We start from the raw sequence: 16,777 nt of genomic DNA, 5'->3' as shown, positions 1-16,777 counted from the left end.
ATAAAATATTGTCTAAGAGATAAGCATTAAAAGATCACAAATATTTTATTGAGAAAGTTTTAAGTTTACCTAGAATTCTAATTACGAGTTAACTTTTTAAAATTAAAATAAAAAATAAATATAACTATTTATACTTAGATTGACATTTTTGTATGATTTATATTTTTTATAATATGAAAACACCCTGACCGAATACGAAAAAATCAAGTTATGGTCATTTTTTTGTTCGGGTCCAAATCAGGTCAACATGTTTAACCTGATTAATAACCCGGTTAAAATCGGGTCGATCTTATATGATCCAAAGTAGACCCAATAACTCGTTTAAGTTTTTTTTTTAGTTTTGTGTTATTATTTTATATTCACTAACTCATTTTCTTTTGTAATTTTTTTTATAAGTGGATTTGTGAGTTAAGTTTATTTTTTTTTTTGTATTTGATGTTATTTTAATTTAAAACAGAAATATGTGAATTATGTACCTCGTGTTTAGTTCGAGCTAAATTAGGTAAATCGGGTCAAATAAGTCAGATTCAAGTCAATCACAAACAAACATGTCAGATTCTGGTTAAAATTTTGACCCGAATTTAAATAAGTCGAGTTTATGTAATAATCTGACCACATAAACTAATCCAAATTGTCACCCTAGTTTGTTTGGTTTTGATTATTTATAATTAATTAAATTATTTTATAATTCTCAAACATAAATATTATGTATTTCCTAAATTGAACTTTTTTTTATTTTGTTTATAAGATGCTTAAAAAAACAAAACAAAATTGAGATTAGTTAATTAAGAAATACATGATCAAAATAAAAAATAAAACCAAAACCAAACAAGAACCAAGACCAAAGAGTTCCGTGAACATTGGAGAATTCATTAAAATAATGTGTTTGATGATGTTTGTCTACATAAGTGGCACGCCTACTATGACACTCTTACTACCTAGTGTAACCACCTCACAATGTTGTTGTGCACCATCCTCCAAATTTTAAAATATAAAATTAGATATTTTAAACTAAGTAACTTCAATTCAAATTTACGTGTTTTAAATGGGAACCACTTTTCTTTTATTTATTTATTTATATATATATATATATATATAATAATAATAATAATAACTTAGCTTTATTTAATTTTATATTTTCAAAAAATATCATATACACAAACAAAATAGACATAATGAAGGGTCAAAAGTAGTTTATAATATTTAAAAAAAATAAAAAAATTGGTTAATACTTATGTCACTTTATAAATACATCTCCCTAAACATAAAATAATTTTTTTATTTAACCATATACATGACTTATAGGCTTGTGTGTCAACTAATGTTTTATTTCAATTTTTTCAATTTAAAGTAATTTTGTTTAAATGAGAGTGTTAATGACTTTTTTTTTTCTCTTAACTAAGACTCCAAACCATTAAAATAAATTTGTGTGTTGCATCCAATTTTGTATTTTTATGAAATTGATTATTGTCAAATTTCAGTAATTAAATTAGAAACAATAAAAAATTAAATTCATAAAATAATATAAATATTTCTAAACAAAAAACACATTATAATAATGCCTTCCACTAAAAACTTAAAAAAAAAAAGTAATTTGAATATTATTTTTAAAAGTCAAAATGAAGGACATGCATTTGGTTTTTGTTGTAACTATATTTTTAATTAGTTTATTCAACATTTTTTTTTATTAATGCAGCTGTTGCCGCTGCCTCTACAATTGTCTCTTGCATGTAGAAAAGGATCGCAACACCATATTTTAATAATTAATTATTCAACTTAAACTAGTTTTATATTTATAAGTTTATACATTGTTAAAATATTATATTATTTGTTACATGGACTAATAAATTAAATACATTTAAAATTAATTTTTAATTATTTTAAGAATTAAAATAAAACTAATATGACACTTCAAAGTCTATAACTACACTTATTTGTTAATTATTAGGTAATGTTAATGTATCATAATTAAATTATCAAATAACCACATAATTAGTTATAAATATTTTATAAATAAAACCATCAAATGAATACAATTTTATTTTATTTATTTAAGTAACAAGCTAATAGAACCTCATAATAACAAGTTTTACCTTAACTTATTTGTAATATTTAGTCTTTTAATGTACCAATTTTTGTCACTAAACTAATATATTTTTATGCTGAACAAATGTTTATTTTAATTAATTAATCTTGATAACTCAAGTGAAACTAATAATCTTATTTAATATATTAAGATATTTTGTTTAATTTGTGAAGGATATTCTGATTTAAATAAATATTACAATAATGAATTGTAATATTAGTTTTTCATCTAGAATAAATCTTAATTATAAACTGTTGTTTGTATTTATTATTTTTTTTTGTTAAATAAAGATATTTAGTTAAGTGGTAACCATTATAACAACATTATAAAAAATATTATTTTTAAATTAATAATCTTATTTGAAAACCTTAATTATTTGAACGCTGAATTATCTATATATTATATATATATAATGATGCTTAATTTTTAAAGTGTCTGGATTGTCGGGTCGAGAGCTGTGGTTAATTTGGATATATGTGAGAGTAAATGGATACTTGAGTCGGATTGTGGGTTGACCCGCCCATAAACTTAAAACGGTTAAAAATAAAATTAAAAATGCTAAAAGTATGGTTTGAACTTGCAACCTAACAAAACAAGTACAACATTTTAACCAACTAGACTAATAACACTTTATGTTTTAAATTCAACCCAAAATTTGATAAACGCGTAACATTTTAACAATATAAGTTCAACTTTTTAACTAACTAATCTATATATATATATATATATATATATATATAATGATGCTTAATTTTTAAAGTGTCCAGATTGGCCGGGTCGAGAGCTGTGGTTAATTTGGATATATGTGAGAGTAAATGGATACTTGAGTCGGATTGTTGGTTGACTCGCCCATAAATTTAAAACGGTTAAAAATAAAATAAAAAATGTTATAAATATGGTTCGAAGTTGCAACCTAACAAAACAAATACAACCCTTTAACCAACTAGGCTAATAACACTTTATATTTTAAATTCAACCCAAAATTTGAGAAACGTGTGACATTTTAAAAATATAAGTTCAACTTTTTAACTAACTAATATATATATATATATATATAATGATGCTTAATTTTTAAAGTGTCCAGATTGTCGGGTCGAGAGCTGTGGTTAATTTTGGGTCGGATTGTGGGTTGACCCGCCCATAAACTTAAAACGGTTAAAAATAAAATTAAAAATGCTATAAGTATGGTTCGAAGTTGCAACCTAACAAAAACAAGTACAACCTTTTAACTAACTAGGCTAATAACACTTTATATTTTAAATTAAACCCAAAATTTGATAAACGCGTGACATTTTAACAATATAAGTTCAATTTTTTAACTAACTAATATATATATATATATATAATGATGCTTAATTTTTAAAGTGTCCGGATTGCCGGGTCGAGAGCTGTGGTTAATTTGGATATATGTGAGAGTAAATGGATACTTGAGTCGGATTGTGGGTTGACTCGCCCATAAACTTAAAACGGTTAAAAATAAAATAAAAAATGCTATAAATATCGTTCGAAGTTGCAACCTAACAAAACAAGTACAACCCTTTAACAACTAGACTAATAACACTTTATATTTTAAATTCAACCCAAAATTTGAGAAACGTGTGACATTTTAAAAATATAGGTTCAACTTTTTAACTAACTAATATATATATATATATAATGATGCTTAATTTTTAAAGTGTCCAGATTGTCGGGTCGAGAGCTGTGGTTAATTTTGGGTCGGATTGTGGGTTGACCCGCCATAAACTTAAAACGGTTAAAAATAAAATTAAAAATGCTATAAGTATGGTTCGAAGACAAAACAAGTACAACCTTTTAACTAACTAGGCTAATAACACTTTATATTTTAAATTAAACCCAAAATTTGATAAAGACATTTTAACAATATAAGTTCAATTTTTTAACTAACTAATCTATATATATATAATGATGCTTAATTTTTAAAGTGTCCGGATTGCCGGGTCGAGAGCTGTGGTTAATTTTGATATATGTGAGAGTAAATAGATACTTGGGTCGGATTGTGGATTGACCCGCCCATAAAATTTTTACCGTAATATTTTTTCACGATTTTTTATATTATTACTCGTGCAAATGCTAGTTTAGTTAGGGACTTGTTTGAAATGTCAGTTAAGTTTATGTATTTTTTTAAAAGCAGTCATTGTTATTTAAAAAAATCATGATAAAAATATAAATATTATAACAAATAAAGAAAAAATAGTTTAATTGAGAAAGTAAATAATAATAATAAAAAGATATGTAATATTATAAAAATAATAATCAAATAACAAAAGCAGCTACTTATTTTCTATATTAATGAATAAAGATGGCAAAAATAAATTGACACCTAAAAGTGATATTTAAAAGTAGCTACTTACTTATTTTCTTCATATGGTTGAAAATTCTTTATGATTTGATTAAATGTGATAAACTTTAGGTAAATTTAAAATTATTATAATATTTCCTATTATGTCTTCAAATTGAGGATTGTGTAAATCTGAATTGAGATTCTATTTGCAATAAAATAATAATAAAAAATTTATATGACATATCATATCCTAGTAATGGGTATAATTTTATAATTAATAACCTACATTAGGTGCTTTTTTTATATTCACAAATATAATATTATAATTAATAACCTGAACTAATGTGTATGTTTTTATTTATTTATTCACAAATATAATAATATTATTATTTTACATTAATATAAAATGTTTTAAAATTAATTTGTGACAGTCATAGTCAAGACTGACAGTAATGTCCCGCGCCACTATGTTTGTGTAATTTTTTTTAATAATCTTAATATATTATAAAACTCAATTTTTTATTAGTTATTAAAAATAATATTTAAATATAATTTATAATTAAATATATTTAAATATAATTTATAGTTAAATATGACATTGACATTATTGAGATATTATGCTAGCCCAAAAATACCCTTGCCCAAAAATACCCTTCTCACTATGTAATTGCCAAACATTTTAACACATTCATTAAAAATGTGTTAAACAATAAATTTGAACAACTTCTTGCATGATAACTCATTTTAGCCAAATTTAGGATGGAGTGACTTATAGTGTCAAATTCAACTGTGGATGTTCTAAAATAAACAATCACTCACTAATTGTTTTATTTTATTTTTTTAAGTTACATTTTATTTCTTTAGAGTACACATATTTTATTGATTTTTTTATCATTTCAGAAAACAAAATTCAAATAAAGAAACTAATAGTGAATAGTTGAATGTCAAAAACAGTTATTACAAAGACATCTTAGAATAGATTTTGAATAAAAACACCTAGTTGAAATTAGATATTACCATTATGAATTGTTTTGGTGTGATCTCAATCAAATTGCATAAAAGTTAGTTCAACGCTTTAATTACACAAATAAAAAATTGATTAGATGACGTTAGTAAGGGGTAATTTAGACATTTTACATAAAATGTTTCGCCTCCCCTAGTATAAAATACGCGTTCAGAGTCATTTCATCGAGCATACGTTCCGCCGTCCTCTCGTAAGAACGAACCCTAAATTTTTCTTTCTCTAAGTACTCCGGTTTGTGTTTTGTCTCGCGATTCTAAGCTTCCTATCGTTGTCATTCGATACATTCGCATACCAAACATATCCGAATTCTCAGATCCGAACTTGAATTTTGTTTTCAAGTTTATTGTTTGAGTTTCCAAGTTTGTGTCATTGAGCTTGTCTTAAGAAGCCGATCATCACTCGATTGATCTCTTCTTCCCTTGAAAATTAGCACATTGTGTTTCAACTCTAGCTTGGTAGATTGGTACAGATTCCTCCGGCCCTGTTTTGCTTATCCTTAAAACTTCAATCTTTTTGTGTCTATTTCTTAAGTCAGTATTTCAATGGCGAATGCTGGGGATATGAATGACTGTGGGAATGCTGCTGCTGCTGCTGTAGATTATCTGGTATCTGGTGCCCGTCGCGGTTTGAAGCGGGAGTTCGCATTTGTTTCTTCTCAAACAGAACTGACAACTCCTCTTGCTCGAACTCGTATTCAGAAATCAAGCAATCCATTGGTGGATGATGATGATGAATCCATTGATTTGGAGAACCCAGATGAAGAAATTACAACCAATGGTAACATGGGTAATCATTCTACTATCCCTGTTAAGGCTGCTGCAACTGCTACTAATGGTGCTCCAAATGGGAAGACTCTATCACTGAGGGCTGAAGAAGCTCCAATGACGGCTGAAACTGGGCTGCTGAAGAAGCGCCCAACTAAGCTAAAAGATCTCCTCAAAACCCGACTGCTTGAGGGATTGGCAGTCAGGTACCAACGAGGACCAAAGGTAAATTATATAATAATATATATATTTTTTATTTATTTATTTTATTATTTATAATTAATAAACTAACTTAACTAAATCACTCACCGTTTAAATGTTGTAGACGAGAACCCATTTGGATGCTGCTCTTCAGGGAATAATATCCGGCAATGGGATATTGTGTTCTTGCCAATCATGTGAAGGAAAAGAGGTAAAATTTAACTAAACCTTCGAATTTAAATATTAAGAATGTTTTAACTTGTTGAACAAACTCTCTGTTGTATAGGTTGTCAGCCCCAATAAATTTGAAGTCCACGCGGGGAGTGGAAACAAGCGACCCGCGGAGTATATCTACATGCCCAACGGAAGAAATCTTAGGGATGTACTGAACTTATGCAGAGACGTACCTTTGCAAAACATAAAATCAGCCGTTCTAACCTTCATCGGGTGCATTTCAAAGGATCCCCTTCCACCCAAGGGAATCTTGAACGAATCTGAAGATGATTGTTCATCTTCTGTCATGGGGGAGTGTAACCCACCTCAAATCTTGGAGAATTCTGAACCCTCTGAAGGAGTTGTTATTGGGTATGTATTTCTCATATTTGAAATAATTTTTCTTGATATTCAATTGATTTGTTGTTTTTGTTGATGGTGTTTGTTAGGTCGGAGAATGAAGCTTCCTTGCTGGTAGCCTCTCCTCTTCCTCTTCCCACTCTTCCTCCAAGCTTGCCTGTCAAGAAACCGCCCACCGGAAAACTGACAAAAAAGTTAGTAAGATGTTTATATTTTAGGAAATTTGAGTTCAGCTCTAACTAATTATTTGGCATTTTATTTTGGAAGGGATCTCCGGATGCATAAGTTGGTGTTTTCAGAGCATGTGATATCAGATGGCACTGATGTTACTTATAGGGTTGGGAAAGAGGTGTTTTCTATATTTCTCTTCTTCTCAAAATTGGTAGTTGTATCCACCCCCATTTCTCTTCTTTACCTGACTCTTTGTCATTTACAGGATGTCCTATTTGGCAAAAAGAAGGGTTCTGCAATTGTTTGTTCCTGCTGCAATAAAGAGGTATGTCATGTTTATTATTAAGAATTGTCGCAATTAATTGTGCTTCATATCTCTAAAACAATCTGAATGTTTTTGTGAGCAGTATAGCCCTTCTATGTTTGAAAATCATGCCGGAAGGGGTACACGTCGTAAACCGTAAGATAGATTACATATCTCGATAGAACAAGTGGCTTTCTTTTGAAATTATCCTGAGATGTAATTTTAATTTCTGGCAGGTACTTGCATATTTTTGCTTTGGGGCGTTCACTCCATGAGCTGGCAGTTAGAGCATTGAAGACGCGCATAATCTCCGATGAGGATAAGGATGATATATGCTCAATCTGTAGAGGTGGAGATGAAGTTGGAGGGGGCCTTATCAGCTGTAGTTCTTGCCCTAGGGTTTTCCACACAGGTGAAACTCCTGTGTTCTTTTAAACCAAATTCTTCTTTTTGTTACATGTTTTGAGATTTTGGTTTTTGAAGTAAAAATCATTCTTTTTGTGTAATTGCAGTGTGCCAGGTTTTACCCGCCAACCTGAATGATGGTTGGCATTGCAGATACTGTCTGAATAGTTTCCAGACTGAGAGGTGTAAAAGGGTTGTTGGTAAAAGGGATGATGGTAAAAGGATTGTTGGTAAAAGGGTTCGTGGTACTAGTGCTCCAGAGGCTGATGATGGTCGTCCTGGCGGATGCACATTATGCCGGTCAGAATTAAAAAAAAAAGAAAAAAAAAAAGTGTTTTACTCCTACCTAGTCAGAAAATTGTGCATGACTTATGTTTGTTACTTATTGCAGGAAGCACTATTACGTAAAAAAAGGATTTTGCCCAAGCACAGTCATGATTTGCGACCAGGTATTGCTTTGTGCTTGGATTGAATTATTACTGTATATGGAAATGATAACTCATTTTTGCATTGGTTTTTTCAGTGTGAAATGGAATATCATGTTAGATGTTTGAAGAACCACAAGATGTTCGACTTGAAGGTCTGCAATTTATCTTAATCTATCAAGAGTTGAGTTAATGTTTGTTTCAATATGTCTCCCTCAGTATATATTACATGAATTTTACTTGTCTGACAGGAATTGCCTGCGGGGGTATGGCTCTGTTGCACAGACTGCAACATAATTTATTATGCTTTGCAAAATCTGATTGCAACTGGAGAGGTGAATCTGAAGGAATCATCTTTGAGCCTCATAAGGAGAAAGATTGGTTCTGAAACTGTTGCAAGACTAGATATAAAATGGAGGCTCTTGAGTGGGAAGATTACTTCAGATGAAACCAGATCTCTGCTTTCAAAGTCTGTTTCCATCTTCCATGTAAGCACACTACTGAACCCAAAATTCCTATAGAATATTTAATTTACCAAAATTCTTCCAGCTGATGACAAGATTGCATCTCTTTTTATTTTTATTTTTCTCCAGGATCGGTTTGACCCGATAGAAGAATTAAGAAATGGCCGTAAAATTGATCTTATCCCAAACATGGTGTATGGGTGAGCATTTTTCTTCTTCTGTCTGATATCCGTCTGTTTCAAAAATTCGTCCCAGGTTATGTTGAACATTTAGTTGTGTCTTATTTTCTTGCAGAAATAAAAAGACCGAGGGGATGTATTGTGCGGTATTAACTGTCGAGTGAGTTCATACATTCAAACCAAATATTTGTTGTCTATTTGCATTTATAGTTAATCATCTTGGTTCCAAACTGCAGTTCAATAGTTGTTTGTGCTGGTGTTTTCCGCATATTTGGAACTCATGTGGCGGAACTTCCTCTGGTAGCAACCAGCAATGCTCACGAAGGACTGGTGAGCCTCTCAAGAAATCATCTAGATTTCATTGTTGATCAAAATAAAGTTTTTTTTTTTAAAATTTTATTCTGTGTCCTGCAGGGGTACTTTCAAGCACTACTATCATGCATTGAAGGTCTCCTAGCATCCTTGAAAGTTAAAATGATTGTGCTGCCGGCTGCTGCAGAAGCCAAATCTATTTGGACGAACAGATTTGGTTTCGTTGAGATGTCCGACATTGAGGTTTGTTTCATATTTTCTGTCATTCAAATCATATTCTACAACTTGCTCTAATCTTTTGGATTTTGACTATATGATGTGCAGGAAGAACAGTACAGGAAACAATTTCAGCTGTTGTTCTTCCAAGGTACTAGGATGCTTCACAAGCCCGTTATGGAGGAGAATGTAGTATAGGGGTGCGGTTTTTTATTTTGTTCATAATGTAAGCAAGAAATAGGTGCTGCTGTCTGACATTTTTAGTTTTATTTGGGGGGTGGGGAAAGGGTCATATTTTTATGTATACAAACAAACAAAGAACAACTGATTTACCTTTTTTGGGGATTGAAGGTTTGGAAGGTTTGCTGCCTTCAAAAGTTTAGTTTATTGATGATGATTCTAGTAGGACTGATTGTTGATTCAATCAAAATGTTGCTTTGAAAGACAGGTGAATTTCGAGGATCGATCGATTCTGCAGTGATAGTTGCCCTGCTCCTTTGAAAGGATCGATCCTATAGTGGTAGTTGCCAAACAATTCAGGGGTGGTAGTTAGTAGTTACCCTGCTCATTTGATCTAAATTTCTACAATGGCATGCACTATCATTAATGTGGTCAGGCACAGTAAAGTGATGTATTGGATTATTTGAATTAAATCAAATTATTTCTATCTTATACTCCATACTATGGTTTACGTAACGTATTTAATTCTATCAGTCGCATTCACAAAACACTATATACAAATTTAACGCGTAACACAAAAAATACTCCTTAAGCTGGTTTGAATTCAAAAGTAGATTATAGCTTATTTGAGGCTAAAATATTATTTTGTCATTTCATTATATTTATATTGGAAAAAATAGTAATTAATTATATATAAAGTACTTTCCTAATTGCTCTTTTTGTTATGCTAAGATACATACCAATTATTGATCTTGAACATGGAAAAGTCTAGCGGTTGAAACAGATGAGTTCTTGTTTATATACAACTTCATAATATCGAAACTGAATTTAACTCTTAGTAGAAAATCTCATTTCAAGCATAAGTGGATTAAGAGAAAAGACAAACATAGATTGTAAAGTTTGGATCTAATGTCTTTTGTAACGGTTGTTATGCAATCCTTTAAAAAAAATAAAAAAAATTATATCTCTTAGTAGAAAATCTCATTTCAAGCATAAGTGGATTAAGAGAAAAGACAAACATAGATTGTAAAGTTTGGATCTAATGTCTTTTGTAACGGTTGTTATGCAATCCTTTAAAAAAAATAAAAAAATTATATCTCTTAGTAGAAAATCTCATTTCAAGCATAAGTGGATTAAGAGAAAAGACAAACATAGATTGTAAAGTTTGGATCTAATGTCTTTTGTAATGGTTGTTATGCAATCCTTTAAAAAAAATAAAAAAATTATATCTCTTAGTAGAAAATCTCATTTCAAGCATAAGTGGATTAAGAGAAAAGACAAACATAGATTGTAAAGTTTGGATCTAATGTCTTTTGTAATGGTTGTTATGCAATCCTTTAAAAAAAATAAAAAAATTATATCTCTTAGTAGAAAATCTCATTTCAAGCATAAGTGGATTAAGAGAAAAGACAAACATAGATTGTAAAGTTTGGATCTAATGTCTTTTGTAATGGTTGTTATGCAATCCTTTAAAAAAAATAAAAAAATTATATCTCTTAGTAGAAAATCTCATTTCAAGCATAAGTGGATTAAGAGAAAAGACAAACATAGATTGTAAAGTTTGGATCTAATGTCTTTTGTAATGTTTGTTATGCAATCCTTTAAAAAAAATAAAAAAATTATATCGTCGCCTGAGAGATTCGAACTCTCGCGGGGAAACCCCATGTACTTAGCAGGCACACGCCTTAACCACTCGGCCAAAGCGACTTGTTGAGATATAAATTAAATTTTAATTGTATTATTAATTTCATAAATAAATTTAAAGAAGAGAGGGAGCCTAAATTTGAATTTTAAGAAGTAAAATGATCGAGAAATATCTTATATATACTCATAAATTTTCTTCTCCACAAAAAATACAATAATAATAATCATCAAGCCTCCTTCCATCGATCGATCGGCCTTCCTCTTTCTTCTCTCTTATCTCTGATTTTCATTTTCATTTTCAAATCTGTGTGCAGATATGGCTCAGATCCAGTATTCGGAGAAGTATTTCGATGATACATACGAATATCGGTGATTAATCTCTCCCTCCTTCTTTACTTTACTTGAAACCCTAGTTTGTTTCTAATTGTTTACTTTACATACACAGTCATGTAGTTCTTCCTCGTGAAGTGGCCAAGATTCTCCCCAAGGGTCGCCTTCTTTCTGAGGTTTTTATTCGTACTCTCTTGTTCAGATTAGAGAAACATGATAAAACCTGATCTGATTTCTTGATTGTTTGATTTGATGGTAGAATGAATGGAGATCAATTGGAGTTCAGCAGAGCAGGGGATGGATCCATTATGCAATACATCGTCCTGAGCCACACATTATGTTATTCAGACGATCTTTGAACTATCAACAACAACAACAACAACAAGCCAATCAGTTTGCTCAAGCAATGCCTCATATTGTGAACCACCAACAACAACAACCGTGATCCAACCAATCCTCTTGTGTTGTTCTTTCTTCATTCATTCTCTCTATTTGTTTACTTACATACACAAGATGATACTGTAATTGAAACTTTTTTGGATCATTCTCTTTCTTAACATGAAGAAGAACAATGGATATTTCATGGCCATTTTATAAATCTCAAGATTTCACTTCTTGGATTTGGTATCTTATAAACCCTAGTTGACAGATTTGGTTTTCAAATAATTTTATGTTTTATAAAATTTAAATTAATATAATAAAAGACTCTTAAAATTGTTTAAGGGGTATTTTCGAATAACATTAAACTTCAGGGGTTTGTATGTAAGAATACCCTTCGCCTTCCTCAATCCTCAAACCTATTTCCGCCCTCGATCGAATCTCCTTCCTCCGCGGCCATTCCAGTTCAACAGGTTATTTCTATCTTACGCCTAAATGCATATTATTCATTTGATACTTTCATATTGACCTTCTTATTATTATTCTTGATTGTTAATTCTGATGATGTGAGAATGTCTCGTTACGAATGGAAACCCTAACATGCTTTTGAAATTGAACAGTAAATTTGCCCTTGGATTTGGACTCTACTGTGAATCAATATGAATTAACTCCAATGAACTATTGAATTCAAAATCAATTTGTCCAAATATATTTGAATCATGAATTTGAACATTTTCATTGTTATTGTAAGCAAACTTCAAGTTCTGTTGTTCCTAATTCTTATAGATCCATCCTCAGCTGTATTTGATTTCTTCTGAATTTCAGAAACGTTGGTGATGTCCCGTAAACGTAATGTAGTTCTTGCTACTGGTTTACTAACTTTTGCAGCTGTGGGCATGTCTTTCCCCTTTTACATGGCGTGAGTAATAATACATACTCTCTATGAAATTCCAGAAACATGAAGGGCATTTTTTATCATTCTTAAATTTGAATTGTGTTCAGGACCAAATCTTCGAGGTCAAATCCAGTGATTGATTCCTCAAAGCCTCTACCACCTCAAGCGACATTTCGTGGACCATATATCAACACAGGCTCTCGAGATATTGGTCCCGAGAATCAAACTTATCCAAAGAAGAAATTAGATTGAATGGATCTCAACTGTTCATATTCAGATGGGATGAGTACCCATCATGGCCATGGATGGAGTCTTCTTCATCTTCAGGATATGATTGCTCTCTACATATGAATTCCTTTGTCTGTGCTTATAAAAACACTGCTTTTGATTGTAGCAAAACAAAATCTCCAGTTCAATTTACAATGTTTATTTATTATCATTGCCATTGTGGTTCGGAAACTTGGAATATTTTTGCTTGCCTGAACTATAATATTAGCTTCAGTGACCAACAGTTTTGAATTCATTTAGAAATAGTTGATAATAATATGTGGTGTAATTAATTACACTTGTATATAAGCATTTCAGTATTGGCTTTCAGATAGCCAGTCCAGCCAGACAACTGAAGGAAGATATTTTTTTTGTTTATTTGCTGATTCTCCAAAAGGGTATTACTTTCCTTGTTTCCATTTCATGCTACTGCTTCTCCAATTTCATTGCTTTACATGAAGAGGCGGCCCCTTCGAGCCATCAGTTCACTGGTTGTTCATACACAATATGCAGAAGAAGCACCGTCCTCCCTCCTCCCCAGGTAGTCGCGCCACCGTGGAAGAAGCAGAAGAACAGGTGATATCCAACTAAACAGTAGTAGAAGAAGAAGATAATGACTGTTCTTGACTTGTAAATCAGGCAGTTAGTAGATTCTTATTCCATATTTTGAATATTGATTATAAAGATTGTCCTTCTGAGAATGGAAAATTTGCTAAATCATTTGACAGGTAACTGGGAGGAGGGATAGGGCCAAAGCTTCGCCTTTTAAGATGGAATCACCTGACTTCTGGGGCTTGGCTGGGTCCAATACTGACACGACCAAGATCAGTGCTGAATTTATTGCACCTTGTTACTGTATAACATTAACAAGTAAGGTCAAAATGTCATCTCATTGTGACTTCTGTTCTGGTAAAATGTTCTTGTGCTTTTTTTACATGAACGGGAGAAGCATGGAATGTTTACTTACTCTCATAACTTATTATTTTGCCTAGATTGAGGTTACTGTAGAAAAATCAGGAATACAAATAACCTTTTTTGCGGTAAGAAGGTGACTTATTTCGGTAAAATGATCAAAATGTTCTTATTATTTAATATTTTAAAATATTGTAATAAAGTAGGGATAATTTGACATTTTTATTTGTGATTCGAATAATGGATTGAAATCCAAATAACCCACATCAATCAAGTCTTAGGTGTAGATTTCAAATGTTTATGCCGGCTGCAGATATAAAGACAAAAATATGATGGCACTTACTATTATTTGCACCTTATCAACTCTTTTTTTGTAAATTGAATATTTCTTTTGCTTGCAATTGTGAATACACATCACTTGTTTTCACTGATAGTTGCACTTCTTACTATTATTTGCACCTTAGTTGTTTTCACTGCACAAATGATAGTGAAGATTGTTGTCTTTGTGCATTTTCAGGATCGAAAATTGACACAAAGCTTCCATTAATTTTTCGGTAGTATGAATTTGTTCTTTCAATGTTCCAATGGCACCTGAACACTCAATCCCAACTTTTTTCAATTCTCTATGCCAGGTCCTTCCAGTTTGGCTTTTGGTTTGCATGAGCTGGAGAAGAGTTTTGTTTTGTTGATTATTGCACTCTTAAACTGACCGAGGTGATACTTTATCATTTATTTTTAATGAAGTTATTAGTTATCCGATAATTATTATTTAAAGTTGATATGTTATGAATAATATATTAAAAGTGTTTGAAAGACATATTTTAAGTTATTAAGAGGAAAACATGTAATTAAACAAAGGTGAAAAGTCATTTTTGTACTCGCCATGGTGGGGTATTGAGTCTTTGTCCGTCCTTAGCGTTGAAAGGAATCAACGTGACATCGAATTTAACCTAAGATGTTTTAAGTGGGAATTAAACTTCTGATTTTTAGTCTTTTAGAAACCACTCGAACTACTTTAGTGAGTTATTTGTTCATTATTTGAAGTGATATTTCATTTAGCTCTTATAGGTATCCTACCTTGATTTTTATAGGTTTCTTATTATTTTTGGTCGTATATCTTACCTTATAGGTGCAATGACAATTTTCACTATGGTTCAAAAAATTTGATAGATATTCTTTCGACACGATTTGATTTACTTGTTTAGCTTACTTTCTCATTCTCATTGAACCCAAACAAATTTGTTTTTAAAAAATTCAAGAAAGTTGAGTTTTATGGATTATAATTATAATTTTTTTTTAAATTTGTAAATTATTGAACATTTAAATTCTATTTAGTGGTTTTGACATTATATATGTTATCTTGTATTTACAAATTCATTTGTATGTCCTGAAGTATCTCTTTATAATATATATATATATATATATATATATATATACTATTATTATTATTATTATATATATATTATTATTAAGAGAGTAAAACACTTTCTTCAATTAGTTTCACAGCTAAATATAGGAGAAGTGAAGAAAAAGAAGAAACGAAAGTGCATGTGCATGCATATTGGTGTCAATGATCAAAGTTGATGGCCAAATTTGGAACAAAGGGAAAAGAAAGAGGACCCACCAAACAAATATTGATGTTCTTCTATGTATAGTTCAAGGGTAAGTAACTTTATTAACGTTTTGGTAGTTAAAAGTCAATGTCTAATTACTTTTACAGTTGGCTAGCCGTAGCAGTAATAAAATCATGGCAAAAAAAATAGAATTTTTAAAAAGAAAAAGTTAATAAGGTTTGAACTTTTAATCAATCAAATTAATTTATTTTTTTATTAATAATAATACAAAATTATTATATTTATTCATCAAAATATTTTTTTTATCACTTAAACAAACACCTACAAAAGAAAGAGTGTCAAAAGTTATTAGCCTCTCCATATTAGCTATATAATGTTTCCTTTTTTCTCCAAAAGTATGATCATTAAAGATCAAATAATTAACCACATATTTTCCTCACAACTTTTCACACCCACTCAATCTCCCTAAAAAAAATCTAGGAGTTACTCCGATCAGTTGAATTTTTTTAAAAAATATCGAGATTTAAGCGAGAATTATGGTGGTGATCAAAGAATTATTGTATTAACCATTCTCTAAATTAAATTATTCTATTGAATGTAAACTGCCCAAGAACAACTTAATCATTAAAAGAAAAAAGAAAAAGAAAAGGTGTAGCTGTAAGGTTAAGCTTTATAGGAAGAAAGAACACAGAGGAAATGAGTTAGGAATTAGATGTTAACATAAAGTTGGGGAACCCAACAAACCAACCACTAATATCAAGCCATCTGTAAAGACCACAAAACATATGAATCTCCTGATTTTATATATACATTTTTATATTTATTTATTTATTTACTTACCCAACAAGTGTCACATATTTTATCTACCCATTAAGACCAGGACATGACATCTTCTTCTTATTACACTTTCTCATTTATTTTTATCTAAAAAAACATTTTTATTCTAAGTCTATAATTAATTAAATGATTACAGATAATATTAATGAATAAAAACAGAGTATACACCATGGCAGTGGGCAGTTAGCCAGCCAAACCACTACTTTGGTAGGGAATTAGGCCTAACTCTAATTTCTCTATCCATTGACCTTATAAGTGAAGAATATGTGGACATTATAAATCATTTTATTTAATTAATTAATCAATTAATTAATAACTAACTAGCTATCTATCT

At 30.5% G+C, this 16,777-nt stretch overlaps 2 protein-coding genes and 1 non-coding gene across 5 annotated transcripts; 2 read left to right on the top strand and 1 right to left on the bottom strand.

Annotated features, from left to right (window-relative positions):
• The first annotated feature begins 6,501 nt into the window (after positions 1-6,501).
• LOC124927642 (increased DNA methylation 1-like) lies at positions 6,502-9,867 on the top strand. The gene is made up of 16 exons (XM_047468098.1): positions 6,502-6,588; positions 6,664-6,962; positions 7,040-7,144; positions 7,218-7,299; positions 7,387-7,446; positions 7,529-7,581; positions 7,662-7,837; positions 7,938-8,130; positions 8,222-8,279; positions 8,354-8,410; positions 8,507-8,743; positions 8,849-8,919; positions 9,014-9,058; positions 9,135-9,228; positions 9,313-9,453; positions 9,535-9,867. The coding sequence occupies exons 2-16, from the start codon at positions 6,733-6,735 to the stop codon at positions 9,622-9,624; spliced, it is 1,692 nt and encodes a 563-aa protein (XP_047324054.1). The 5' UTR covers positions 6,502-6,588; positions 6,664-6,732; the 3' UTR covers positions 9,625-9,867.
• Positions 9,868-11,231: 1,364 nt separating this feature from the next.
• TRNAS-GCU lies at positions 11,232-11,313 on the bottom strand. The gene has a single exon. It is a non-coding gene; the product is annotated as a tRNA-Ser (tRNA).
• A 160-nt stretch (positions 11,314-11,473) lies between these two features.
• LOC124923830 (cyclin-dependent kinases regulatory subunit 1-like) lies at positions 11,474-14,786 on the top strand. 3 transcript variants are annotated; one of them, XM_047463808.1, is made up of 6 exons: positions 12,042-12,431; positions 12,784-12,877; positions 12,961-13,696; positions 13,849-13,990; positions 14,550-14,586; positions 14,665-14,786. In XM_047463808.1, exons 3-6 carry the CDS (start codon positions 13,628-13,630, stop codon positions 14,693-14,695), a joined length of 279 nt encoding a protein of 92 aa, XP_047319764.1. In that variant the 5' UTR covers positions 12,042-12,431; positions 12,784-12,877; positions 12,961-13,627; the 3' UTR covers positions 14,696-14,786. The 3 variants fall into 3 exon arrangements, with proteins under 3 accessions (XP_047319762.1, XP_047319764.1, XP_047319763.1); XM_047463806.1 differs by lacking the exons at positions 13,849-13,990; positions 14,550-14,586; positions 14,665-14,786 and adding exons at positions 11,474-11,619; positions 11,696-11,756 and having other exon boundaries at positions 11,840-12,431; positions 12,961-13,308; XM_047463807.1 differs by lacking the exon at positions 14,550-14,586.
• Positions 14,787-16,777: the final 1,991 nt, after the last annotated feature.

The sequence above is a fragment of the Impatiens glandulifera genome, chromosome 2, assembly GCF_907164915.1.
Source record: "Impatiens glandulifera chromosome 2, dImpGla2.1, whole genome shotgun sequence".
Lineage (NCBI taxonomy): Eukaryota > Viridiplantae > Streptophyta > Magnoliopsida > Ericales > Balsaminaceae > Impatiens > Impatiens glandulifera.
The sequence above is the reverse complement of the archived record's forward strand: the minus strand, read 5'-3'. Positions and strand labels throughout refer to the sequence as shown.